The 27,139-nt window shown below is 35.5% G+C and overlaps 1 protein-coding gene across 1 annotated transcript in view; it reads left to right on the top strand.

The window, feature by feature from the left end:
* The window catches only part of Tenm1 (teneurin transmembrane protein 1), a 1,167,432-nt gene that overhangs the window by 1,021,055 nt on the left and 119,238 nt on the right, over positions 1–27,139 (top strand). Inside the window, exons 18-21 of the mRNA XM_055612144.1 lie at positions 2,296–2,557; positions 5,493–5,760; positions 17,445–17,588; positions 24,173–24,422. Of these exons, the coding sequence (XP_055468119.1) occupies positions 2,296–2,557; positions 5,493–5,760; positions 17,445–17,588; positions 24,173–24,422 (924 nt within the window). The remainder of the gene's footprint in view (positions 1–2,295; positions 2,558–5,492; positions 5,761–17,444; positions 17,589–24,172; positions 24,423–27,139) is intronic.

Here is a 27,139-nt window from a genome sequence, read left to right as displayed (position 1 = left end):
TGCTCTTAAATTTCCAAATTGGTTGACTAGGACCCACTCACATCATCAAGGAAATCTCCATTACTAAATGTCAAGTGGTTGTAGAACCTAACTATCAGTGAACTATCTCCACACCAATATATAAGATTTCTATTTGGTTGAGTTACTAAGTTTCATAGCTTAGCCAAATTGAAATATACTAGCTACCCTAAGAAGCCTAGAGGAAGTTTCAAGAAAAACTCAGAAATCAGAAACTCTTTATGGAAGTAATCAAAAGCTGGCCCACAATGTATTTTAATTGTAACAAGAAGAAATGTATATAAAATTTAGTAGCAGAATATATCTAATTTGAGGACAAATTTAACATGTGCTGATTCTCAACACTATACTTGGCCCTTAATCTTTGTCTTATTTACAGCAGTAATGTAAACATTTGCAGCAGTAGCTGTAAATATGTCATATTGGATCACTTATTCAAAATATATAAATATTTAATATTAATATTTATATAATATTTATAAATTAACCCAGACACAAAGTTAATATAACAAAGATGAGACTCAAACTCAGATGTGTGTAAAGTCAAATTCACTCTTCCCACAAACGCATGACTGCTCTATCTGCTTAATCGTCTTTGCTGTGTTTGTTTCTTTTTCAATAAATAGGCACTCTAGTTTTAAGGACTTAAGGCTCAATGTTTGTACAAAGCAAGTGTATTTGGCCAGGTACATGAAGTGAAACCTGTGTAAAAGTTGATCTAAAAGAAAGATTTCTTGAAAATATGTATTGAACTTTCCCCTTAACATTTGTCTTAAATTGCTCCTGTTTTCATAAATTCAACGTCTCTGTTTAGAGCATAAGCTGTTTGGTTTTAGTCTTTAGTTCAAACCAAGATAATTTCCTAATTCAGTTCTTAAAATCCTTCTTTTGGAATCCATCTTAAAATTACTGCTACTTCACTAAAAAGGCAACAATAATCATATGATACATTCATACCATATGGTTACATTCCTTTGTTACTATTCATTATCTTTACCTGGAAGATTTCTTCAACAAGAGATTGAATGGTGATATATGTTTAAATCTAATAAATATCACATTAAGGGAGTGCTAAGATGTCCATAATTAAGTCAGTTTCCCTATCAGGAATTTTAGCATTGAAGAAGTGTTTTACTTAAAAATCTTTTCTAATGTAGGGAAATGCTTATGTTGTTCTCCTATGGAATTGTATTGCTTTGAATATTAAATAACATCACATTCTTTTTTATCCATCTCTAAAATATGATTTATCATTTTCTTACTTTTTATCATACTTCATCATTTTGAATGCTTTCAAGTACATTACCTCAAAGACATAGTTATGCTTAAAAATGAAGTGAGGTAGAACCATCACTGCAGAATGAAATGCAATCTGGGGCTTTTATGCTCCCATACAATAGTCTTGTCAGAGACAAGACTTACAGAAGAGCTAGTCTTCTTTTGTCAGAGACACAAGAGAAGTGGTGGCAGAGAGAAGTAGGGTGAGTTACCAATTGTCTTACAATGGAAAGCCAAAATCAGAATTCCTAAATATGGAATTTAAGTACAATCAGGAGCTGAAGATGGTTGTTACATGCAGGAGGTTCACATATGGTTTAGTTCACTGAACACTTTTTTTGCACGGGTATGTTTCTCCTGAAGGTATTTCTTGGACATGCTGTCTGATTTCTGACACTGTCTTTGTGGCCCTAAACAATTTAACCTTTAGCTCTTTCCATATACGTGTGTGTGTGTGTGTGTGTGTTGTGTGTATAAAGAATGTATGTTTACATGCATGTATATGTAAATATATACTATATATAGTTACTTAAAATTTTTAAGATGAGTATGTACATTTAAAATGATGCAAAAATATCAGTTAGTAATATTGTGTGATTCTTAAACTAAGGGGAGGCAATAATGTCAAAAATACATGGAATAATTTTGTTTAAGACAATATTAAAATTGGTATTTCAATTCTGATGAATATTAACTACTGGTACAAAATTCTATATCAAAAGTCTACTGAATGATAAAAAGAAATCATCCATGAAATGAATACCAAGAGAGTGAAGATTTTAAAAACAGAAAAAAATGTATATATAATTTCCCAGAAGTAAGAAATAATGCTATAATTAACCTATTTTATTTTAAAATTTAAATCTTATTTGGGCTGCTCATGTCATTCATGTTTCTCCTCCTCCTCTCCTCCTCCTCTTCCTTTCTCCTTTTCCTATCACTCCTCCTCCTCCTCTTGTTACTCCTTCTTCTTATCCTCCATCTTTATTTTCTTTTTAGCTTTGACCTCGTAGCCATTGGTGGTATCTCTGTAGTCGTAATTTTTGAGCGATCACCTTTCCTGTCTGAAAAGAGAACACTCTGGTTGCCGTGGAATCAGTTTATTGTGGTGGAGAAAGTAATCATGCAGAGAATGGTAGCAGACACACCATCCTGTGATATTTCTAACTTCATCAGCCCAAACCCTATTGTACTTCCTTCACCACTCACATCCTTTGGAGGATCCTGTCAAGAAAGAGGAACTATTGTTCCTGAGCTGCAGGTAGGTATATTGGCTTCACATGTTAAAGTTATAGTCATTAGGGTGTTTGACAGTGCATTGTGGTTAATTATTTTTCTATCATTCTTGTTGTCCTTATAATATGGATTCCTTTGTTTTTTCAAAATAAGCATTAGAATGAAGTCTTTCTGGTACGTTATTGGCCAGCATATTAGGGCACTATCTGTGGTCATGAAATAGCAAGGTAAACTACCTGTCAAGAAAAATGTTCAACTTTGACCTAATTAAAATGGTGTCCTAAAATACCTGGAAAGCTGGCTTAATGATGATAATGGTATAATCAGAAAGCTTGGAAATATTTGTGGTTTTAAAACTGAAACTGTTGAAAACTCTATCTTCCATTGTGCAGGTAGTATTTACTGTTGCGGCTCTTCATGAAAGTTATTCTTGTTTAGCTCTATTTAATAAATGTAGTTTTCAGTCCTGGAAAGGGGGTGCTTTACACAATATTACTTTTAAGTATTTGAACTTTATAGGGGGGATCTTAACAGTTTAGCATTCATGAAAATTACTCTTTATTGAACATTATTAAGCCACTCTGACAGCCATAATACCATTCATAGACAACAATATAGAAGCATTTAAATAATATGTAAAAGTAGGTGCCACATAAATAGACTTATAAAGCTTACAGATGCAAAAAAAGAAGTGTACACCTAATAAAAGCCTGATGGACACTCCAAGATTAAATTAACTTTACTTCCATCACAATAACCCCCAAAGTATTCCCCACTGAAGAACACCTCACAGAAAAAATAACCCTATCTGGAAAGAGCAATCCAAAGTGTTAGCTATTCTAACACTTTTCCTTATGAAATAAGAAAAATATGAAAGTAATGAATATATATCATCAGTACACTAAGTCTTGCACTAGAAAGTATAGGTTACTAGACAATACTAGAAAGTATATGTTTTTGTTTCACCCAAAAGTTTAAATCTTAGAATTATTTATTTTATTACAGAAATTAAATACTAAGGTAACAAATATATTATCATTGACTACAGTTAGGATCTGAAAAAGTAGCCAGCAGACAATTTTAATATAAAACATACAGTGTAGAGGAGATAATACTAGACAAAGAATATAGAAGAGGGGCTGGAGTGACTCAACAGTTAAGTACACTTGATATTCTTCCTGAGGATCCAAGTTTGATCCCAGCTCCCATATTTTGTAGCTTACAACTGCATATAACTCCAAGTTCATTAGATAAGATGTCCTCTTCTAGCCTCCATGTGCACTTGAACTCATATGCACATACTCATACAGACATACGCAGATACATCATTAAAAATAAAACAAATCTTTCTTTTAAATTTTTTATTTTAATTATTATTTATTACAACGTATTCACTTTGTAACCCTGCAGTGGGCCCCTCCCTGGTCTCCTCCCTATCCCACCCTCCCTCCTTTCCCCCCACATGCCCCTCCCCTAGTCCACTTATAGAGGAGAATCTCCTCCCCTTCAATCTGACCCTAGACTATCAGGTCTTATCAGGACTGGCTGTATTGTCTTCCTCTGTGGCCTGGCAAGGCTGTACCCCACAGGGGGTGGGGGGAGGTCAGAGAGCCTGCCTCCGAGTTCAAGCCAGAGACAGCCCCTATTTCCCTTACTAAGTAACCCACATGGAGACTGAGTCTATGGGTTACATCTGAGCGGGGGGGGGGGGGGGGGAGAGGTTAGGTCCTCTCCTTGCATGGTTCTTGGTTGGGGTATCAGTCTCTGTTGGGTCCCCAGGGCCCAATATTTTGGTTCCTTGGTCTCCTTCTTAAAGGGTATACAAAAGAGATTAGGTCTTTGGGAATAGCAAAAATACCCCAAATCTGGATGTATGTGATTCTTTGTGTTTAACAGTCAGTATTGTGGACACTTTGCATGCAAGTATGAAGAAGATGAAGGAGGGAAAGGTGATATTAAAACAGGGCATGAAAATATTTACACATTCCATGCCATATTAAATATACTGAATAAAATGGCCTCTTCAGCTATTTGTTTTGAAAAATGAAATTAATAGAACACAAGATCAGTTTTAGTTACCAGTTTTTGACATTTAGCTCCATCTGTAGTAATAAACAAATAAGTAATAGCAATTAATTAACAAAGCCAAATGGCATTTTTACTCTGAAACCAATGTTTACTTCAAGATTTCCAGAGGAATTAGTGGGAATTATTTTTCTTTCAGTCATTGGTGCCAAGTCGGAGAAACTTATAACCAGCCATTTGTACATCCAATCACAAAGAAAAATGTGACAAAATTATGATTAAATTTTTGACCTCCAGACCATTTCTGAGCTTCAAAGTAAACAAACTTGACTTTAGTAAAGATTAATTCCAGGGATATTACAATCTTTGTTATTAAATATCACTTTATGCTTGTAAATATCAGTATCTGCTTCTGTAATCCTTCCTCTTAGAAAGCCTAGCCTAAATAAGCAATGGGTTTGAAATGTGTGACATCACACCAAACAAGGGTTTGTTAATGTATTTATAAGAAAGACCTCTTAATAGAGCCTAGAGCACTGAAATGCTTGACATTCAGCAGTGTGATCTTTCCCAACTCTTGCTAAGCAATTTTTGGAACACTGTTGAAAGAAAAAAAATGTTATTTACAGTCATTCCTGGCAGCAGATGATGAGAGCAATCTGTAGTGTTGACTGTATTTGTCGTTCTCAGTCAGATTTGATAGAAAATTCAAATCCTTCCATCACCCAGACTTATAAAAATCTGGGAACACGTGGCTTGATATCAGTAGATTCCAGTATTCACTTTTCTTTTTCTCAGACAACAAAGCATGTTTTAGCTTCCTCTACCTGTGACCACTGGAGTGCTAATGGAGTGCTAATTTTTGTTGTTTTGTTTTGATGTGTGTGTGTGTGTGTGTGTGTGTGTGTGTGTGTGTCTGTGTGTTTCAATTTTAGGTTGTACAAGAGGAAATCCCCATTCCATCCAGCTTTGTGAGACTGAGTTACCTGAGCAGCCGAACACGCGGGTATAAAAGTTTGCTACGGATCATTTTGACACATTCAACAATTCCCATGGGCATGATTAAAGTACACCTCACAGTAGCTGTGGAAGGGCGACTCACACAGAAGTGGTTTCCTGCTGCAATTAATCTTGTCTACACATATGCTTGGAACAAGACAGACATCTATGGACAGAAGGTTTGGGGCCTGGCAGAAGCTTTGGGTATGTTGAACTATTTCTATTTAAATCGCAGTATTATGCTTACAAAACAGAAAATACTAAATGTGTAATAGTTTGAATTTGGAATATTTATTGTTTTTTTCCAGTTAAGGAATATAAGATTTTATTTTTAATGTAAATACCCACTTTGGACCTGCTTAGAATTCCACTGTGATATACTTTTGCTTAAATATTTTTAGTTGTATGATAGCAGCATACCAGAGGAATGACACAATATCTAACTTGTAACTGTCTCATAGCTGAATGTTGTTTTCTCACTGTGTCCTTTGGTGTGACGTTCTGTGGGCCTTTTTTATTGTTATTATTTGACATTTAGACTGTCATTTATTAAAAACTACAGACTTCTGACTTATAGGCATTTTGTTATCATTTCTGTCTGGGATGGCTAAACTCCATTAACTTATTACTTTAGTGTATTTAATAAAAACATCATCCAGATTTTCCATTTCTTTTTTTTTCTATAATCTTGAGCAAAGTATTACCATATATCCAGAAATCTAAGGACAAATTAACAGTTGCATCTCTAGGGGAGCTGTTTTCACATCCTTCCTTGGAAAGGTTTGCTATGATACAATTCCACACAGCTAAGCATTATATCTTAGGTGATATGTATCAAATTCTTCTCTTTTTCCAGAGAAAAATTATTAGTTTAGTTGTTGGTGTTGACACTGGTTATTTTTTCTTAAGCTGTAACATGCACAGATTTATCCAACACCCAATGGAGTGCTAATTACTGTAACTTCTATTATTTCTTCACAAGATTTATATACATGAAGCTGAACCTAATTTTAAAAAAATAACAGCTTTGTCAGGACATAATTTACATGCCATAAAACATTACCTACATTTACAGTAGGCAATTAGCACAATTCAAAATGTTATGTAACCATCCCCAAATCTAACTCCAGAACATTTTTGTCATTACCACACAAAAGCCACTCCACACATATTAGCAGTTATTCTTCACACTGCTCTCTCCCCTGGAGCTGGAATCTATTAATCTCCTTTCTATATTTCTCTATTTCCTTAATTTGTATACTTCAAACCAATAGCACCATACAGTAAGTGGTTTTTTGAGTTTGGCTTCTTTCAATTGGCATAACATTGCCAATGTTCCTCTATGTAATCACATATAGCTCTACTTCCACTTTGTGACTGAATAATATTCTATTACATGTATATACTACAAAAGTGCCCATTTATCCACTCAAATACACTAGCACTGTTTCATTGATTGTTTTGAGTAGCGTTCCTATAAACATTTGTATACAGGTCTTTATTTTAATGCTTGATTTTAATTATTTTGTATATATACTGATACTTTGAGACAGTATGGTAATATCATGTTTAAATTACTGAGAAACCCCAAAACAATTTTCTTCAGTGACAGCACAATTTGTTTGTATGTGTACATGTGTACAAACACATGTAAAGTCCAGAAGTTGATGTTAAATGTCTTAACACTGCCTGTCTTTTTTTTTTTTTGAGATAATGTCTATCATTCAACCTAGAACTCATTGATCTGTCTAGGAAACAGAAGGATCTTCCCATCTCTGCATTTTCATTATAGCACCAGACTTTTATGGGGTGTTAGAGGATTGAACTCAGGTCCTCATGTTTGCACAGTAAGCATTTTACTGACAGAAGTATCACTCCAGCCTGTGACCATACCATTGTCAACCTCATTTTATACATGAATTGCATCTCTTCTTTTTAAGTATGTCCACAACTAAATATTCTACACTCTTCCACCTTGTTGTAGTTAATCATACTCATTGAGGTAACCACTAATACATTTATTTATAATTACAGAAACATGTAAACCACATAGAAAACAAAATTAATATGTGGACTTTCATGTTGGCTTCTTTATTCCTATTGTTTACCTGTGTGTACCATTATAACTATTAATTAAAAGGCCATATGGGAGGTTTTTGGAAGGAGGAAAAGGAAGGGAGCAATGTTGTAAATATAATTTAAAAATTTTAAATAAAAAATGTGAAAATGTTATTGATTCTTTTGTAAGGCTAGTGATAAAAATAAAAGCAAAAAATAATAAAATCCTTTAGAAATATCCAAAGTACGAAGCAAAACAATGTTTCCTTATACATTTAAGGGTAAATTTTTAGAGTAGAGAAAAAAATTTGCAAAGCACCCAAATAAAAGGCCAAATAATTGCACAAATAGTACCTAAGCTGAAATATAGATTATTTGTCTTGCACAGAATGCGCTGGTTAGCCATGATTTAAGGAACTGTGGGATAAAAAGACTTTATTTACAACATACACCTTATCTCCATTTCCTTTTTTTAGCCTGGGAAAAGAAACAGGTAATTGTTTATTTTTAGTGTTCACCACATTTTAACACAGTTTAAAAGTATTTAGTTTAGAAGAAAGGTTAGTAAATAAGTAAAGAAAACCATGTGCCTTTATTAAAGAAAAACCCTAGTTGGTGTTATAGATTTAATCTATAATATATGTTAACATATATGTATAACTTAGATTATCAACTTATACTAGCCTGTTATTTGTGTTTTCTTTTCTTTACAATAATTTTAATATGTTTTAATTAAAATATAATTAAGTTACTATTCCTCTTTTTCCTTCCTCTAGCCCTTCCCAGCTACTTTCTCTCAAATCTCTCACCTGTAACCCACTCTCAAATCTATAGCCTCATTTCCTTTAATTACTGCTGTACCATCAAACAATACATACACATACATATGTGTGTACATATGTACAAATAAATACAATTTGCTAAGTCCACTTTTGTTATTTGTGTGTATATGGTTTCAGGGCTGACCACTCTGCATTGGACAACCAATAGTGGGGGAATCATTCCTGAGACAGATTAAGTCTCCTCCCACCATAGAGATTAGGATAGTTTTCTAATGATGGTAAAGCATCTGATGAAGTGATAAAATGAAGGTGGAGGATCAAACTACTCTATATAAGGATTGTGAACCTCTGAAGAACACAACAAAATGTCCAAGTGATAAATGCATGGAGGCAGTGGTACTAAACATGTGATCATTGGGATGATATGTTCACATCTATGGCATGCTCTGCACAAACATAGACTTGTGAATGTGGCAGTATTTTATGATTAGTGTACAGATATGAGTGGAAACAAACAAGGCTTTCCATCAAATGGTAACAATGGTGTTGTATGCGGCATTGCTGAGATTGCTTTTAAATTCAGAAATTTCAGTATAGCTAGTTGGTATCAGAAAAATAACTAACCTTCTCTAAAATGTCCAACTGTCAACACTGACTATGTTATTTTGCATGCTAAGAAAGAATTAAGATTACAAATAAATTTTAATTTTCTGATTAGCTTTGAATATGTGAGCAAAGTTTGGCCTATTTTGTCTAGGTGCCACATTATCAGAAAGACCTGGAAAGTGGAAAAGGGATGTCAATAGAAAGGTCAGAGTTATAAGAAGAAATAGCTATGTAACAATTATACAAACAGATACAGTGGGGATTTTGAAGAAGGGTCATGGGAACCACGAAACAAGGAATAGGAGTGGCAACCAAAAGCTAGACAACAAATATGAGATCTACCCATAGAGCCTATGGATGTTAGCACAGTTCTGCTAGCACCTTGGATTTTGTTAATTGAGGCCCAATTGAGACTCGAAATTTCTTCAAATCTAAGATGACAAATTTATTTTCTTTGAATCCTTTTAGTGTGAAAAAAATGACATTTTTTTCACAGTTGCACTGGGAAACTGATATAAGCCTTAGCCATCATTCATAATGTTCTATTTATAGCAAGGATTTTGATTATGACTATGGACAAAAAGGACTTAACTCTTGCTCCTTCTCATACCAATTAACTGTCAGTCTCTGGGCCAGCTATTTCAGGATGATGGAGTAAGAAGATTCCAAAATTAAATAGGCTGAATTTGAAGTGATAGAAAATGTAAGTTGAAATGTCGCTTAGTTTGAAATGTGGCAATCTTGCTTCCCATGTAGCTCAGCTGTGGGAAATTGGCATTGTATCTAAGTAGCAGAAAGTGATGAAAGAAGAATAAAGTGTTGAAAGACAACCAAACTGGAGAGAGGAGTGTTTAACATCCTAGGCTAGCCCATAATTTTCTGCAATGAAACAGATTTGCAACTGGGATAATACAAGAGTGAAGAAATTAGCAATAGGGGTTTTGTGGACTCCTTACTAAAAAAAAAAAAAAAAAAAAAAAAAAAGGATTGGTGACAACCAATAGGATTTATTAATCCAAGTACACTATTGATCTAATGGAGAGTAAAACTCACCCTAATGTTCACTACAAAAGTCACAATCACTAGTTCATCCAGCTTAAAGATTTTGTTGTCTTATTCATAGACAAGACTGCCCTGCTGAAAACTGCATGTGAGCATTTGTGCTTCATTCCCTGGCACTAAATAAAATACAATGTCTGGAAATCATCTTATTTTACTTAGCTTCTTTCCCTACTCTATGGCTTACAAAAAAAAATATCACTATTGTTAAGTTCATAGTGCTGTTAAAATTCTAGATATGGCATTTTAATTTGACAAATTGGTTTGTGCAGGGCCTCTGATCTGCATCCATTATGTGAATTTTGTCAAAGCAATTCCTTATGTCTACCTGTGTCTGTATATATTATCAATGTATATTAATGTGTTCTGCCTGGTCTTCATTTTAATTAAATTAAATTGCAGCAGTTTAGAATCCTGGAAGTTCAGAAAATCAACCATCCGCCTTCAGTAGCACTGCTATAAACAATTCTATGTTTCTTCAAGGTTATTGGCAACAATGATTGCATAATTATTTAGTACAGTAGTTTGACAAGAAAGAGTGGTGTTTCTGTGAGAACTAGACTTCCTAAAGGTTCACAATGCATAGGAGTCTTTCTAAATTGTGTTAGAGAGAAACAAGGGAACATTAATAGTAATAGGTCCTAAGCTATTGCTGCTTTGTGCACACAAAACATTCCTGATAATGACACTTTAGTGTTCATAAATTTTCCTTCAGTAAAACCTAAGCGAGCTGGGCGGCTATGAGAATAGGACCCACTGAATATTTTAATAATAAATGGGGAGTGCTTTACAATTTGCAAGGTACTTTCACATACATTATTTCATTTTAATCCATATAGCATTCCTGCTTGGTAGGCATGGCACAATTAATAAGATCTCCAATATCCAGAGGAAGAAACTGAGGTTCAGAATGAGCCTGAAAGCTTGTACTGAGCAGAAATTCCAACTCAGATCTTCCAGCCTGCTTGTCTTTTCCTGCTGTCACTCTTGACCCAATGAGTAAAGAGCCCACCTTAACAAGCACCCAATTCTCTGCCCCAGTGGCTTTCTGTCAGGAAAACTGGCAGAGATAATCATCTCTCATCATTTCTTTCCCCTCATGAATTCATAATTGTTAACTGAGAACAGCACTGTGTTAGACTGTCAACTTTATAGGCATAGTGCCTAGGGTGTAGTTTTTAAAGTAACAATTACATGCTTGCAACTTAAAAGCAAAGTATAAAATAAAATCAGAAAAATCACCACTAATAAATTTTAAGTGTGTATATGAAAAAACTTGCATTATGCCATCTTCTCAGCTGTTATTCAGTATACAAACTTAAATACAAAATGTTTGGTACGGGATGTAAACTGTGTCCATTTTAACATTAGATAGGATCTCTAAAGTAAAAAATCCTCGGGCTTCTCAATGCTTTTAAGTTACCTAATACTCTCATAAGCATGTCCATTTCAGTCTGGTCAAACTCATGGGAAGATTGTAAAACTAATTTCATGACTCAAGCACCATTTTTGAAATAATAGAATATAATTTACTGATCATAAAAAATTAAAAGTATCAAAATATGATGCTATAAGAGAATAAATATTTCTTGTGATATTCAAAAACAAAAGCTTGAAAGCCATTGAAAGATAGGGGCTACAGACAAAAATGTCATGATTTATCAAAAATACAACTTACTAATCAAATCAGCATTTATAACTATTCTTGCCTTCCACTACCTTCTAAAAACTCACCTCAAGATACTACAGTCCTTTAAGATTGGGTGAAAAAATAATTTATTCTTTAAAACTAGGTGCTTTTGAGAGCAAAAGGGTATTTCTTCTCTTTACAATATGCTCTTAATAAAGCATACTTTTACAAGCCAATTTCCAAGTTCAGTCTCTCAAATTTCCTCTCACACAAAAGCGTCTAAAGAATGTTAAAGGATAACCATCTTTTGTTTTACTTTTTACTAGGTGAGGTTGAGAATGATTGAGGTACTTTATTTTTGATGCACTGTGGAGAAAGTGACTCCAGTCAACCTGACCTTCTTTAAATTTCATAAAATTACCAAGTATCAAAGTGTTCAACACATGCTATTCTTTCTGCCTAAAATATTTTCTCTGTGCAAACAATTCCCACCAACTCATGAGAGGTCAGCTTACAATTTCATGATTGTGCAGTGGCATCAAAACAATGTGCGTTCAGTAAGAGACATATTTTGAATTTTGATCTTTTCCCTGGCTAGTGATACACAGTACCACATTCTCTGGTGTTGCAGATAGCTGTGGATCCCAATAAGTCACTCAGTTGCAAGAGTAAATAATTGGTATTATACAGTGGCGCTAAATTCTGATGTACAGGAGATTAAGTGTATTAAATGCATTTTTACTCCAAATGTTTTCAGTTTGCAAACACAAGACCATTGTTAGTCAAGGTGATTTTATAAAGCAGTCCCTCTCCTCTTATCTGCAGTTTCACTTTTCTTGGTTTCAGTTACCCAAGGAACTGAAGTCTGAAAATGTTAAATGAAAATTTGTAGAAATAAATATCCATGCAGTTTTAGACTGCATGCCGTTCTGTGCAAAGCAGCATAATGATATCTCTCAACATTCAGTCTTGCAGAAACAAGAATAATTTCAGGCCAGTGAGATGGCTGAGCTAGTAAACTGTTTTACATGTAAGTCTGATGACCTGAGTTCCATCCTGAGAACCCATGTACAAATAAAAGAATATAGCTGACTCCACAAAGTTGCCTTCTGACCTCCATGTGTTCAGTATGGCACACATACACACACACACATAAAAGGCGATAGTTTTTTAAGAAAATAATCATCTTCTTTTCTAGCATATCCATACTATATATACTAATGGCCTATTAGTGTCACATAGTAAAGTCTGTTACCAAATCACCTGCCATGCTATTGGAGCACTTGTGTTCAATTAATTATTAATTTACTTAATGACTCCAAAGCACAAGAATAGTGGTGTGAAACAGACACCGCGTCATGAAACATGGAAGGATAGACTATTTTGTTGTTGTTGTATCTAGTTTCTTTTTTCTGTTCACTTTTATTATTATTATTTATTACAATTTATTCTTGATTCCCTGCTGTGGCCACTCCCTCATCTCCACCCAATCCCACCCCCCTTGCTCTTCTCCCCCTATGTCCCTCCCTTAGTCCACTGATAGAGAGGTCCTGCTCCCTTTCTATTTGACCCTAGCCTATCAGGTCTCATCAGGACTCACTGCATTGTCTTCCTCTGTGGCAGTCAAATGGTGGCAACTAAAAAAGATCATCTTGAGTGAGGTAACTTAGAAGCAAAAAGATACACATGGTATATACTCAGTCGTAAGTGGATATTAGCCATATAATATAGGATAAACACACTAAAATCTATACTCCTAAAGAAGTTAAACAATAAGGAAAACCCTAGAGATGTTCAGTCTTCATTCAGAAGGACAAACAAATAGACATTGGAAGCAGGAGAAGACAAGGAACATGACAGGAGCCTACCACAGAGGGCCTCTGAAAAACTCTGCTGATCAAGGTATCAAAGCAGAGGCTGAGACTCATGGCCAAGCTCTGGACAGAGTGCAGGGAATCTGATGAAATAAGGGGAAGATAGAAAGACCAGTAGGGAACAGGAGCTCCAAAAGGAGACCAACAGAGCCAAAAAATAAAATTGAGCCCTGAGTGTCCTGCAGAGACTGATACTCCAACCAAGGACCATGCATGGACAAGACCTAAAACCCTGGCTCATATGCAGCCCATGGCAGCTCAGTATCCAAGTTCTCTAGTTCTCTAGTAGGGGAACAGGGACTGTTCCTGACATGAATTCAGTGGCTGGCTCTTTGATCACCTCCTTCTGAGGGAGGAGCAGCCTTACCAAGCCACAGAGGAAAACAATGCAGCCAGTCCTAATGAGATCTGATAAGATAGGTTCAAATAGAAGGGGAGGGGGAGGGACATAGGGGGAGAAGATGGAGGGAGGGTGGCTACAACAGGGATACAAAGTGAATAAATTCTAATAAATAATAATAATTAAAATAAAAATATTAAAAATGACTTTGAGGAAATAGGGTGGTGACTCAGTAAATAAAGAGCCTGTTGTTTGTGAGTAGAGGCCTAAATTCAATGCATAAAAGCATGGAAAAGCCAGGTGTGATGGCAGGCATTTGTAATAGAAGAGCTGAGAGGGCATAAAAAGTAGGATCCCAGGGTTATCTAGTCAGCCATTCTAGCTGAACTGATGAACTTTTGTTCAAAGAGAAACCACTCTCACCATCAAAACTAAGGGTGTGGCCCACAATAGAGCTCAGTTGGTAATGTTGCTTGTAGCCAGGCCTGAGTTAGATCACTGCAAACCACATAGGAGAAAGGGAGAGATGATTCCCACATGTTGTCCTTAAAGCCAACATGCATTTTTGGAACAGGCACATGTACACATGAATGAATGAATGAATTAATGAATGAATGGTGTAAAATTTTTAATTTAAAAATAAGGTAGAGAACAACTGATAAAGGCACACTGGATGTAAACCTCTGGACTTGACACATATGCAAACATGCACAAACATGTATACACACTAAAAAAAACAAAAAAAGAGAAGAGTTCCCACAAGTCTTAACCAGCTGATGGTCTATAGGACTGCAGTGACATCAGAATTGGTTATTAATGTGTAAGGCCCAGTGAAACAAAAGGTAAAATGCATATTCCCTTCCCTAAAAAGTATTAAGGGTTTCAAAACAATGACAGTGCATTTAATTTCAACTGTTGGGTCTTTCAAATAATAAGCCACACCCAGTGAGAACTACTATGATTCTCTACTGATAAGCATTGTTGGACTAAGAAGCCAAAGGAAATATACGCTGCATCTTCAGATTGGCCATGATTTTATAAAATTAGAGATTGGTATTATCATAATATTAAGGATTTTTGACATATCTGCATATGGACTCATATACACAGCATATACAAGTAAACACTTTAATTATTTTTCTGACAACATAATAATGCTAGTAACCAAAGCTAGTTTACTTTAATTTTGTATCCACTATGCTGCCAGTTTTTTAACATTATTTTTATTAGTATCATTTATTAAAATTTATCCAATTTGTATCCCAGCTGTAGCCTCCTACCTCTTCCGCTCACAGTCCCACCCTCCCTCCCTCTTCTTCCCCTATTCCCTTCCCCAAGTCCACTGATAGCAGAGGTCCTTCTCCCTTTCTATTGGACCCTATCTTATCATGTCTCAGCAGGATTGGTTTCATTGTCTTCCTCTGTATCCTGGCAAGGCTGTACCTCCTAGGGGGCGGTGAGCAGAGAGCCTGTCACTGAGCTCATGTCAGAGAAAGCCCCTGCTCCCCTTAGTAGGAACCCCACTTGGAGACTGAGTCTATGGGCTACATCTGAGCAGGAGTTTTAGGTCCTCTCCATGCATTGTCCTTGGTAGGGGTATCAGTCTCTGCAGAGCTCCCAGGGCTCAGTTTTTTGGCTCTGTTTGTCTCCTTTTGGAGCTCCTGTCCCCTACAGGTCTTTCTATCTCCCCCTTGTTTCTTAAAATTCCATGCCCTCTGCCCAAAATTTGGCTATGATTTTCAGCCTCTGCTTTGATACCTCTATCAGTAGTCTTTCGGAGGATCTCTGTGATAGGCTCCTGTCCTATTCCCTGTCTTTTCCTGCTTCCAATGTCTATTCATTTGTCCTTCTGAATGAGGATTGAACATCTTCCCTAAGGTCTTCCTTGTTTTTTTTTTCTTTAGGACTATAGATTTTAGTGTGTTTAATCCTATATTATATGTCTAATATCCACTTACAACTGAGTATATATCATGTGTGTCTTTCTGTTTCTGGATTACCTCACTCAAGATGATCTTTTCTACTTCCCACCATTTGCCTGCAAATTTCATGATTTCCTTGTTTTTAATAGCTGAGTAACATTCCATTGTGCAAATGAACCACAATTTCTGTATCCATTCCTACATTGAGGGACATCTAGGTGGTTTCCAGGTTCTTGCTATTACACATTGACCTGCTACGAACATGGCTGAGCAAATGTCTTTATTGTATAGTTGAGCATCTTTTGGATATATGCCTATGAGTGGTATAGCTGTATTTTGAGGTAGCACTATTTCTAATCTTCTGAGAAAGTGCCATTTTGGTTTCCAAAGTGGTTGTACAAGTTTACATTCCACCAGCAATGCAGGAGGGTTCCCCTTTCTCCACATCCTCTCCAGCATGGGTTATAACTTGAGTTTTTTATCTTAGCCATTCTGATGGGTGTAAGGTGAAATCTAAGAATTGTTTTGATTGCTGCCATTGTTTAAACACCTGTTTTCTTTACCAGTTTTCATAACCAAAGAGCAAAGGAGAATCTGATCTCTACAAAGACATCTAAAGATCTGGTACATGCTGGTACTAGAAAATGCTATTAGAAGACTGACCAACTGGGTCTGTTTTAAGCTGCCAGGGAGGCAAAAGCACCTTTGGGATGTGCCCTGTAATGAGCCAGTTCTCTTCAGCTTCAAACATTTTGAAGCTAGAAAGCATTTTGGAATTCATGAGGCAGAAATCTGGGGTTCTAAAAGGTTCACCAACTGAGAAAATGGCTATGACTTGGGATGCTTGGGCTATACATATTGCAGTAGGGTGAACATGTCCAAGATACCACATTCTGTACTTCCCATTTTAGAGGCATACTAAGGTTCCATGTTTAATGCACAACATCTGTGCTTCATAGGAGTTGAAGCCAAATGTTTGGGTAATATCTCATTGGTATTCTATATGCAGAAATGAAAGCATAATATTACAAAATCTTTACAGTTGCAGCATACTAAGCAAATTCTGGTCTCTCAGTAAAGGTTGTTAGTACAGAAAATATATGACTAGCTAAATCAAGTTTATTAGTTTCATATGTATACAAGTGTTGCATAAGTGGGTTGGTACTCCAAAGTCCATTTCCTGAATGCATTTTGCACTCTATGGAATTGAGGAACCAGCCTTCTCCTATACTTCTTCTATAAAAGCACTAAAAGAAATTGTGCTGTGGGATTAATTCTTAGAGAGGTACTGTCTTCAAGTTTACAGGCAGGAAAGAATGTAATCAGAAGCACCAGAATGAAGTTGAATGTTCATATGCATATGGTACCTATCTATGACAGCATCCATTCACTTAATGCTCTACATATGTACTCAGTCTTTATTGATTGGTCATTTTGGAATAACTAAGTCATTCTAAGCTCAGTTCCATATTATGTCAGGTGGAAGGCATTGCTATTAAAGTTCACCCCAAATCAGAAATCAATAGCAAATACAATAATCACAGTATTATAAATAAGTATGAACATAAAGTAAATATTTTACTATTTTCTAATATGCTATTAACTCTTATCTTGCAGTGTCTGTGGGATATGAATATGAGATGTGCCCTGAATTTATTCTTTGGGAAAAAAGGACAGTCATTTTGCAGGGATTTGAGATGGATGCATCTAACCTAGGAGGCTGGTCCTTGAATAAGCATCATGTTTTTAATCCTCAAAGTGGTGAGCTACTTTTAAAACTTGTACTAATGCTGGTTTTATTTTTTTTTGAGGCTTTTTGCATTTATTTTTTTATTTAATTTTATTTTTTTCTTATCAGTTACATTTTATTAACTCTGTATCCCAGCCGTGTCAGGCTCCCTCATTCCCTCCCAATCCCACCCTCCCTCCCTCATCTCCACCGTGCCCCTTTCCAAGTCCACTGATAGGGGGGGACCTCCTCCCCTATCAGCTAAAATAATGCCACTTAGAGATATCCAAGTTGATACATTTTCTTGTGCGTACTATAAGTTGGTGTTCAATTTGTTTTACTGTTTCAGACTCAGAACACTCCCATCTATTATCACTTCATCTTAGTTTGTAATTGTAGCCTTGAGTAAATAAGAAAATCATTCATGAGAAAGGATCACACGTATGTCCTGAGTTCACACTGATTTTCCTACTCTGGTCATGACAGCATCATTCACATTTCTCCACTTGATCTTGCATCCCACTTTGAAACCGGTCCTTAAGGATTTCCATCCAGATTTCCTACAAACATCTTCTACTTCTAACTTTTTAACCACAAAAAATTATATTGCTGGATTCAGAGTCCAGAATGCTAACCATTACACCTCTTTGATCACCTCCCCTGAGGGAGGAACAGCCTTACCAGGCCACAGAGGAAGACAATACAGCCAGTCCTGATGAGAACTGATAAACTAGGGTCAGATGAAAAGGGAGGAGGTTCTCCCCTATCAGTGGACTGAGGGAGACACATGGGAGGAGAAGAGGGAGAAAGGGTGGGATTGGGAGGAGATGAAGGAGGGGACTACAGCTGGGATACAAAGCGAATAAACTGTAATTAATAAAAAATAAATTTTTAAAAAGCTATATTGTTTTTTCCTAAAGAGGCAGTTTCTAAAGGAACTAAGACTAGTACATACACTTCAGTTTGTATATCCAAAAGACAAAAATGAATATGTCTTTAGTTCAACCATTCACCTTACCTTTATGGAATAAATCATAGTTATTTTATGAGGCCAAGAGCTCCTTTTTATAATTCTGCTTATTATCTCATTGCAATTATACACGTAGTGAAAAACAGCCACACAGAAATTTTGATGAACAAAGATAACCAGAGTTACTCTACCAATACAATGGCAAAACCTACCCTAGTCCCAGTATGAGACATAGGTAAACAAATCCATTGTTGTATGTCATTAATGTACCTTCCCCTTCCCCTTGAAGAAAGATGCTAAGTTCCCTTTATTTATTTATTTTTTTACAGAAAAGCCTCAAGCACAGACATAAAATGTCAACTTTTTTTCAGTTGTTGAATGGAGAAACACAGTTTTCAGAATACAAAAACAAAGGGGCAGATGCCACTTATTAAATTATTAGGGGGTTTTTTTGTTTTGTTTTGTTTTGAAAGAGTTTGACATTTTAAGCAGCCGTGTCTTTTCCACCCACTTTTATTGGCATATATGGATTGTCTCTTTCATATGTCTGTCCTTGGCATTAAATATAAAGTGGAAAATGACCTCAATGGAACCAGCTCCCAGCTGTGTGTTCCCAGTCTGTATATTCTTATCATTTGCTTCACATAGACTTTGAAACAGAGGTGAGCTTTTCAGAAAGCTGGTTTGGGGAACCACATACTCCTTACAATCCTAATTCACGAATAATTATTTTTGAGGTAATTAGGTATGAAGTTACTTCTGAGAATTTTGAACTGCTTTATTGAAATATAATTTATATACCATAAATCTTAGCTGTTTTAAGTGCACACACTTAAATGACTCTTAGTAAATTTGTACTTGTGCTGTGATCACCAAAATATCATACAGAATATTTTATCACAACAAAAATATATCTTGCATTACCAGAAGTCTCACTAAACCTGCTTTCTGTTTCTACATTTCTGATCATTTTATTATAATAAGGAAACTTTACTATTTTGGATAATTTCTCACCACCCACCAAGGGACATTTGTACATTTACCATCTCATTTATAGAGGCATTGTATTTCTCACCAAGAACTGGTCCCACTTGTCAGTAAATAGATCTGAAGCCAGCTCTGAAAGTGCCTTTCAGCTTGACCTTGCATACTGTCTTAAGGTGTTTCTGAAGTCAAAATCCCATCCACAAAGGCAGTTTTAGAAGCAAAAATGAAAAATGCAAGGGATCGAGGTTGGGAACATGGAAACAACTATTTATAAAGCAATGCTCTTCCCCCTCAGGTCAGATGGTCTTTTCTGACTGACAAAAGCAGGAACAATGTCTTTCCAAATTTCCCCACTCCACTTCTATCATAAAAAGTCTAACTCTTTAGGAACTGAGCCTTTTTGATCTGAGACCGAAAGTAGATTAGAAACAAGAATCTATCTTCCTCCAATTTCCTCTCAGTGGTTAAAAAGACACCTATAATTAGATTGGATGTCTGCTGCCATTCTATTCTCAGTTTTTCTCTGGCTCCCAAATCATTATGCAGTGGGTACTTTCCAATAGGAACTGTATTCATGTGTCATTTCAGGTAACACAATTACATTTCCCTGACAATTAACCATTGCTTGTGGAGAAATGTTTCTAAATATTCAACCTGATATACATAGACAATTTCTACTTTCATTGTAATAAAACACTACAAATTCATGGTTTTCAGCATTGCTACCTTCAAATGATTGTAGAGTATGTATTCATTCTTATTAACTCTTTAAAATTATTATTCATTACAGAGATTAACATATTTTCTAACATTGCCTAGTGCTTTATAGGAGTTAATTATTAAAAAATATTAGAACAATCCAGGATACTAATTGTACATTGTTATCTATCAGAAGTAGCAAATTTTCTTAGCCTCCCGAATAGGCAAATAGTTTGTCAACAAATGGTTTTACTAGGAGAAGTAAACTGCCATTGATCACACTGGCATTTCTTCCAGTTTGTGTTTATACCCCCTCAGTTAAGTAGTAAGAGAAATATGTATTGTGCCCCTTGTTGATCATAAGTCTGAAAAATTATTTCTCCTTTGAAATCATCATAAAGTACCACCCACTGGTTTCCAAGGGGAATTTTATTTTAAATTTGTTTATAAGCTTCAGAAGAACTTTTGAGCAAGCTAGCAGAAAGTTAGGAACACAGTGTCTTTTAAATGGGCTTACTTTATTACAGTACAAACTAGGCTCTCTTTGTGACAGAGAAAAGGAAACTGTGAGGGAGGAAAGGTATCTCGTTCATTGAGATTTTATTGTTGACTATAAACAAGGCACCCAATCCTTAAGAAGAATTTGGCATTCATATAAATAATGTGTGTTGTCCCATTTCAAAATGAGCATGTGTGGCAGAATAAACTGGGAAAGAAGCAGCAGTAGTAATTGCTCAAAATTTCCAAAAGCATAAACAAAATATTTTCAGGACAACGTTATAAAGAAGAACTGGTGTTAAATCATTGTTACTAGATGGTATGGTATGGAAGGTTAAACAGATTCTTGAAACACCAAAAAAACTCTTCAGAATGATATATTTTTCCAGTCCAATACAAAAGAGGTTTACCCATTTTTGTCTTGATTGCTTCAGCTTTAAACAGAAATGGTAATTTCAGTATATGGGCACTTTAGTACCTTGCATGAAAGCAAGACATCAATTGTAGAGATGTAATCAGAAAGTACATCGCCTTATGTTTTATTTCCTTTAATCATTCTTCTTTTTTGATGGAGAACTTGGCTTTCTAATCGAAAACAGGGAGTTGTGGAATTGCAGGCTTAGGAGAATGGGTTAGAATAACCATCTTTAGTTTTTAAATTGCCAGGAGCCTGATAATAACATGTCATTTTGAGGGCAGTTCTTAACTATACCGTTATAGTGATATAAAAATGGAGATCTACTTGTGAAAATAGATGTTAATAGCAAATCTGGTATGTCCAAGCCAATAACTGGAAAGATTTTTGAATAGTACACCCCATGGTGAATTGCTGAAGTACTGACATGATAAACAGTGGTTTCCTCAATTACTAAAGAAGGTGTCAAGCTCCCATTGGTCTGATATCCAGTTAACAATCACCAGCTGATTATTTTCAATGTTGTGCAACTGTCATTCCAGTTTTTTTTTCACTTCATTTCATTAAAATTACAGTATTGATCCCACTACAATTAAATTGTTTTGGAGGGAAATGACATTCAGCCCAATTAATTATATTGAATTAACTAATCTAAATCATCACAAATGTCCTTACTTGCTAGTAAAATTATTAGCATTATATTAAGTAAGTGTGACCCTACAGTTGTCTCAATTTTGTAATAAGAGATCAATTTGTTGGAATGCAAACTTATAGCTACTCTTCCAAATCATGTGTTGAAAGCTAACTGGAACCACCTAAAATGGAACATACACATATTTAAATTTGAAATCCAAAGACCGTATGATGGATGGAATTTCTAGTTCTTAGAAGGCCCTTTATAAGTATATATTGGTGCCTTGGCATGCATACTTTATGTTCCTATTTAGTTTTACCAGCAATGTTCATATATCAGAATGATCAATAGCTTCTTTTGTAGAGCTGGAAGTTGGAAAGAAACTGAGAAAGACCTTTTAAGAGCATTTAGGGATAATAACAGATAGTGTGAGGAGATATATATGATGGAACAAGGGAAGAAAAAATAAGGGCATACAGTATAACCATATCCACTTATTCATTTGCTGTCAGTTACTTCAGTCTGACACATTGCATGCCTTCTCACAACATGGACGTTTTACCTGCCCTGGCTCATTCTGCACTGATTTGTGCTATTTAGCACAGCAGTACTTGTTCCTTGGATGTTCTGCCCAGGCACAGCAGGTTTGCAAAATCACTGAAAATGGGAAAGGGAAACTACAAGAGACCTAAAGCCTATTTTCAGCAGTTATTGAACACTTATAAAGACTTAGCCATGGAGACTGGCACTAAAAATTTAGAAAATAGTAAGACAGAAGGTGTGCCTTCAAGGAGTTCATTCGTGGTACAATGGGGAAGACAGAGAAGTGAAGAAAACTGTATCATACAATGTGGTGAGTGTTGCAATAGAGCTATGGAAACCACAGTATGGGCACACACAGAAGAGAGTGACTAATTCGACCTGAGTGGAGTATTAGGGAAGATATGGACTGAGTTCTGTTGTTCCTTCAGACAAAATGAAGACAGCATTTGAGATAGGGGCAATAACACATACAAAATCATAGCAGAGTGGAAGAGTGTGAAAGAAACTATAAATGTTTGGCTATGACCAGATATTGAAATACAACCAAAAGTGTAATGAGAAAGAAAAACAATAAATACACGAAGGCCAAACCAACAAGTAATTTGCATGTCTTATCAGTAGTGAAGACAAACTTTATTCTATAGTGGATATGTACATAATATAAGGTGTTAACAATCTCTGTGGCAAGAGTATGGACAATGGTTTGGAGATGACTATGCCTGGAGAGCAGGATAACTAAGCTAAGGAAGTATAGTAGGAACACGGGAAAATTTTCAGTACAATTGATAGGAATTTTTAATTTGTTAGGCTTAGAGAATGAAATGAAATGAAGATTCACTGTGATGACCAGATTCCAATTTAGGTAACTATGAAACAGAAACAATACTCATGGGATGCTCTAAAAGAGAGAAGAAGGGGGAAGCTTTGTAGGAGATAAAGAAAATATAATGAGTTCAGTTCCAACTTTTTTTCAGTTTGAGGTAGCTGTGAAACAAAGTGAATGCTGGGTAAGGGCTCCAAACAGAAGATAGTTTCAGCTGACAGAGATGGGAGTCAAAGTTGTGGGTAACAGAACGATTGAAAAAAATTTTCATAAGTCAATATCTCTAGTTTTTGCAATGATATAGTGAGATATGATCCAAAAGACTAGAAATTTCAAGTCTCATTGGTACAGCTTTGAAGTGCACATTAGAAGTAGGATGTCTTTACTTTCCATAAAAGCACATTACCACCCTGATTATGTTTTACTAAGGTTAATATTAAAATGAATGGAGAGTCTCTTTCTATGAACTACTTGTATAATGAGGATAACTTGGAGTCAGGGAGATGTGTGCAAGGCATCAAGAGAGCCAACCAGAAATGAAAAACTAGTCACAGTCACACAGACAGAATCTACAAAGACAATAGAAGATCATTAAAAGTTAGGGGACTTAGGGGGATAGGAAGAGATGAGGAAGGGAGGGTAGGATTGGGAGGGAATGAGGAAGGTGGCTAGAGCTGGGATACAAAATGAATAAACTGTAATTAATACAAAAAATAATAAAAAATATGTGGCAGCTCTGAAAAAAAGTTAGTTGTCAAATACTTTATTATAACATTTGGAATAAGTGTTAAAGAAATACTTTACATTTCCCCACTTCGCAGAAAGACAAACTGAAGAAAAATATTACACTACTGTTTGTTGCAGTATGCATTTAAACAAAATTAACGGTGATGTGATTCAGTCTCAAATTCTCCCATAAGTTCAAACTTCCCTTCTATTTTGAACTCTGAGAGATAACTTAACTTTTGACAAAATGTTTGTTTCGAAAATACTTTTACCAAATACAAAAAAATAGTAATCTGTGTTCTTATTTTTGCTTATGTCTAGGAATCATTCATAAAGGAAATGGGGAAAATATATTCATTTCCCAGCAACCTCTAGTCATATCAACAATAATGGGCAATGGACACCAAAGGAGTGTAGCCTGCACTAACTGCAATGGTCCAGCCCATAACAACAAACTCTTTGCTCCTGTTGCCTTAGTTTCTGGTCCTGATGGTAGTGTGTATGTTGGTGATTTCAATTTCGTAAGGAGAATATTTCCTTCGGGAAACTCCATTAGCATTTTGGAATTAAGGTAAGTTTCTTCTAATATCTGTATTTGTTTAATGGATAAAGAAAAACCAAGAATAAGATCATGTGAAGAGACAAGTTATAGACAACAAAAGCATAAAGTATACTCTTCCACATTGATGCACTTAGTTAATATGTAGGAATTTCTCCCCTATTTTTTGTTCAATAAGAAGTGGTTAGTCCTGAAAACATATATACACAAACAACAAAAATGGATGCAGAAAGTTGTACTTGGATTTATGTGTGTGCATAAATATGAGTGTGCAAAATAATAAAGAGCTTGTCAGCTTGAGAGTGGGAGGGAATATAAGAGGAGTTCTAGGGAAGGAAGCTGGGAATGACTGGAGGGAGAAAAGAGAAGAGGAAAAGTGATGTAATTCTTTGTCAATAAGAAAACAAGCTATATTTAAATTTTAAAAACTTTTAAACAATGAAAATATAATTTAAAACATATTTTTCAAAACATGGAGGGAGAGGAGTAATGGTCACAGCCCACACCACCTATTTGAAAGAACATTTAATCACTGACTTGAAGAGCCAGGAAGTATTGCCATCCTTGATTTTGAGGCCTCCTCTGTATGCATGGCTGTTATATGGATCTCAGTATTTCCAAGCGCTGGCAAAGGTTACTTAGTGGTGTCCACTGTCAATCTAATAAAAGTTGCCTGTTCCATTGTTGGTGGCAGAAGTATCACCAGATTTAAAAGGGCTTTTCAACCTTTTGAAGTTTCTTAATAGAGAACAGAGAAGTCATTTCTACTTTTGAAAGTACAATTCAATGATGATTAAAGCATCCATCTTTAGGTTTTCTTCCTCTGTTCTAAGTATTCTTTTGAGAGTACAAAAATCTTAATACCTTTTATAAAGAATTTATACCTTTTTGCTCTGCTATATCCTGAAGTTGCATAAAGATTACAACTAAATCAACCACGGCTTAATCAGCTTATTTCTTCCCTTTCTGTGGCTATAAGACAAACTATGAGTCCTCTGAAGTTCACAAATAAAGCATCCATTCTTATCCCATTAGGGATTAAAACTGATTTTTCACCCCTGAGGAAACTGGCAGAGCTTTTCTTCTAATCTGTTATTGCAGATTTATCCACAACACATGACTGTAAATTATGGCTAAAATTTCTCTATATTCCAAAGAATTTTGATGTCATCTTTTGGATTATTCCATACAACAATATTTGTTTCAAGCATCTCCTCAGTGATGTCAAAAATAGTGACTGATGGTGACCACATATTATAAAGCAACTATAGGTAGACAAGACTATTGAGATACTTTGCATCATCATCATTCGTCACTTAATGTTCACTATGATGAAAGTTTGGATTTACATGGGCATTCCTCGAATATTTTCACGTTTCCATTCTCTCTTTGGAATCCACCTCCTTTTCTCAAATTCTTTCACACCTAGTTTGGGAAATGCAGTCACAATCCAATTTCCACATTAATTCACTCTAGTTTTAATACATTTCTTAATTATAATTGCAAATGCTGTCATATGGAAGAAAGCTGCTAACTCCCTTGGCTAATAAAAAATAGACTGTGAAGTTTTGACTTTGTAAAGACAAAGCACATCCAGAAAGTCTAGATTAGGTACTAATTCATGGCACCTTACCCTAATCAAGTATTCATGGACCTCACAATGTCAGACCTCATGGCAATTTGTCATTTTTAGTAATATATCTCTTTTGGCATCAAGTAGAAAGTCAACAGGAAGTCTAAGATATCTGTATACCTAGATTTGAAAACTGCTTTATACAACATCCTACATTGTTTTCATAATCCTAGGTGTGTTTTATCAACATGATGCCAAACATTGATGGAAGCACTGAACAATTCATTCAACACATAAGGCTGTCAGGTGGGAAAAACATGGCCGTACTGAGCTGGTCTAGTTAACCCTGTAGAAGGCCTACATAAGTAATATCTCCATGGCTTCCTCATTAAAAAATATTAAAATCTATAAAACCAAAACAAAAATGTTATTAATAGAAGGAAACCCCAGCTGAATTTATTCATTTTCTTTGCAATTTAAGTATAAATTTACCTAAGATAGAACATCTGATTTTCATTGCTAAAATTTACAATTAAGTATTCTCAACAATTCACAGATTTACATTTTAGTACAAAGTACCCTGAGGCCCTCAACACAAAGTCATTTTAAAGTATAAAATAAAATAACTTGACCTCTAATTAAAAAGTGATTTCTACTGGTATTTAAAAAACACATTTCTGCTCATTTGAAGTAATGTTCAGAGCCCATAATCATTCTTCATTCTTATATTCACTCCACAACACATTGTTAACCATCCACCTTTAAGTACAGAGGCATGCACACATGTAAATTCACATAATGGGGGGGGGGGGCGTTCTTACTTAGCCTATCACTCTGTTTGGCTTTTCTGAGATATGATTCTTCAGTGTTTCTTAACAGTTTTGTCTGATTCAGATTTCTCTGAGAATATATTTTAAGCCAAGAGCTCTCTCCATAGAAAAAAAAAATACACCACCCAAAATTGTTCCCATGTTTTAGCAGGTCATATTTTTCCCTCCTTTAACCTCCATGTTCCCACCAGCTTGCCAGCAACCATTTCTGTAATGAAGCCATAATAGAGTCAGGTGTCCTTCTCAGTTCTAACACTCCTCTGATTGGCCATCACAAAAATAGGATAGCTAAATATACAATGTCAAATAGGTGCCTATTTGGCTAT

The sequence above is a fragment of the Psammomys obesus genome, unplaced genomic scaffold, assembly GCF_907164565.1.
Source record: "Psammomys obesus unplaced genomic scaffold, mPsaObe1.curated_primary_1811, whole genome shotgun sequence".
In the NCBI taxonomy this organism is placed as follows: Eukaryota; Metazoa; Chordata; class Mammalia; order Rodentia; family Muridae; genus Psammomys; species Psammomys obesus.
This window is presented reverse-complemented; position numbering and strand designations above follow the sequence as displayed.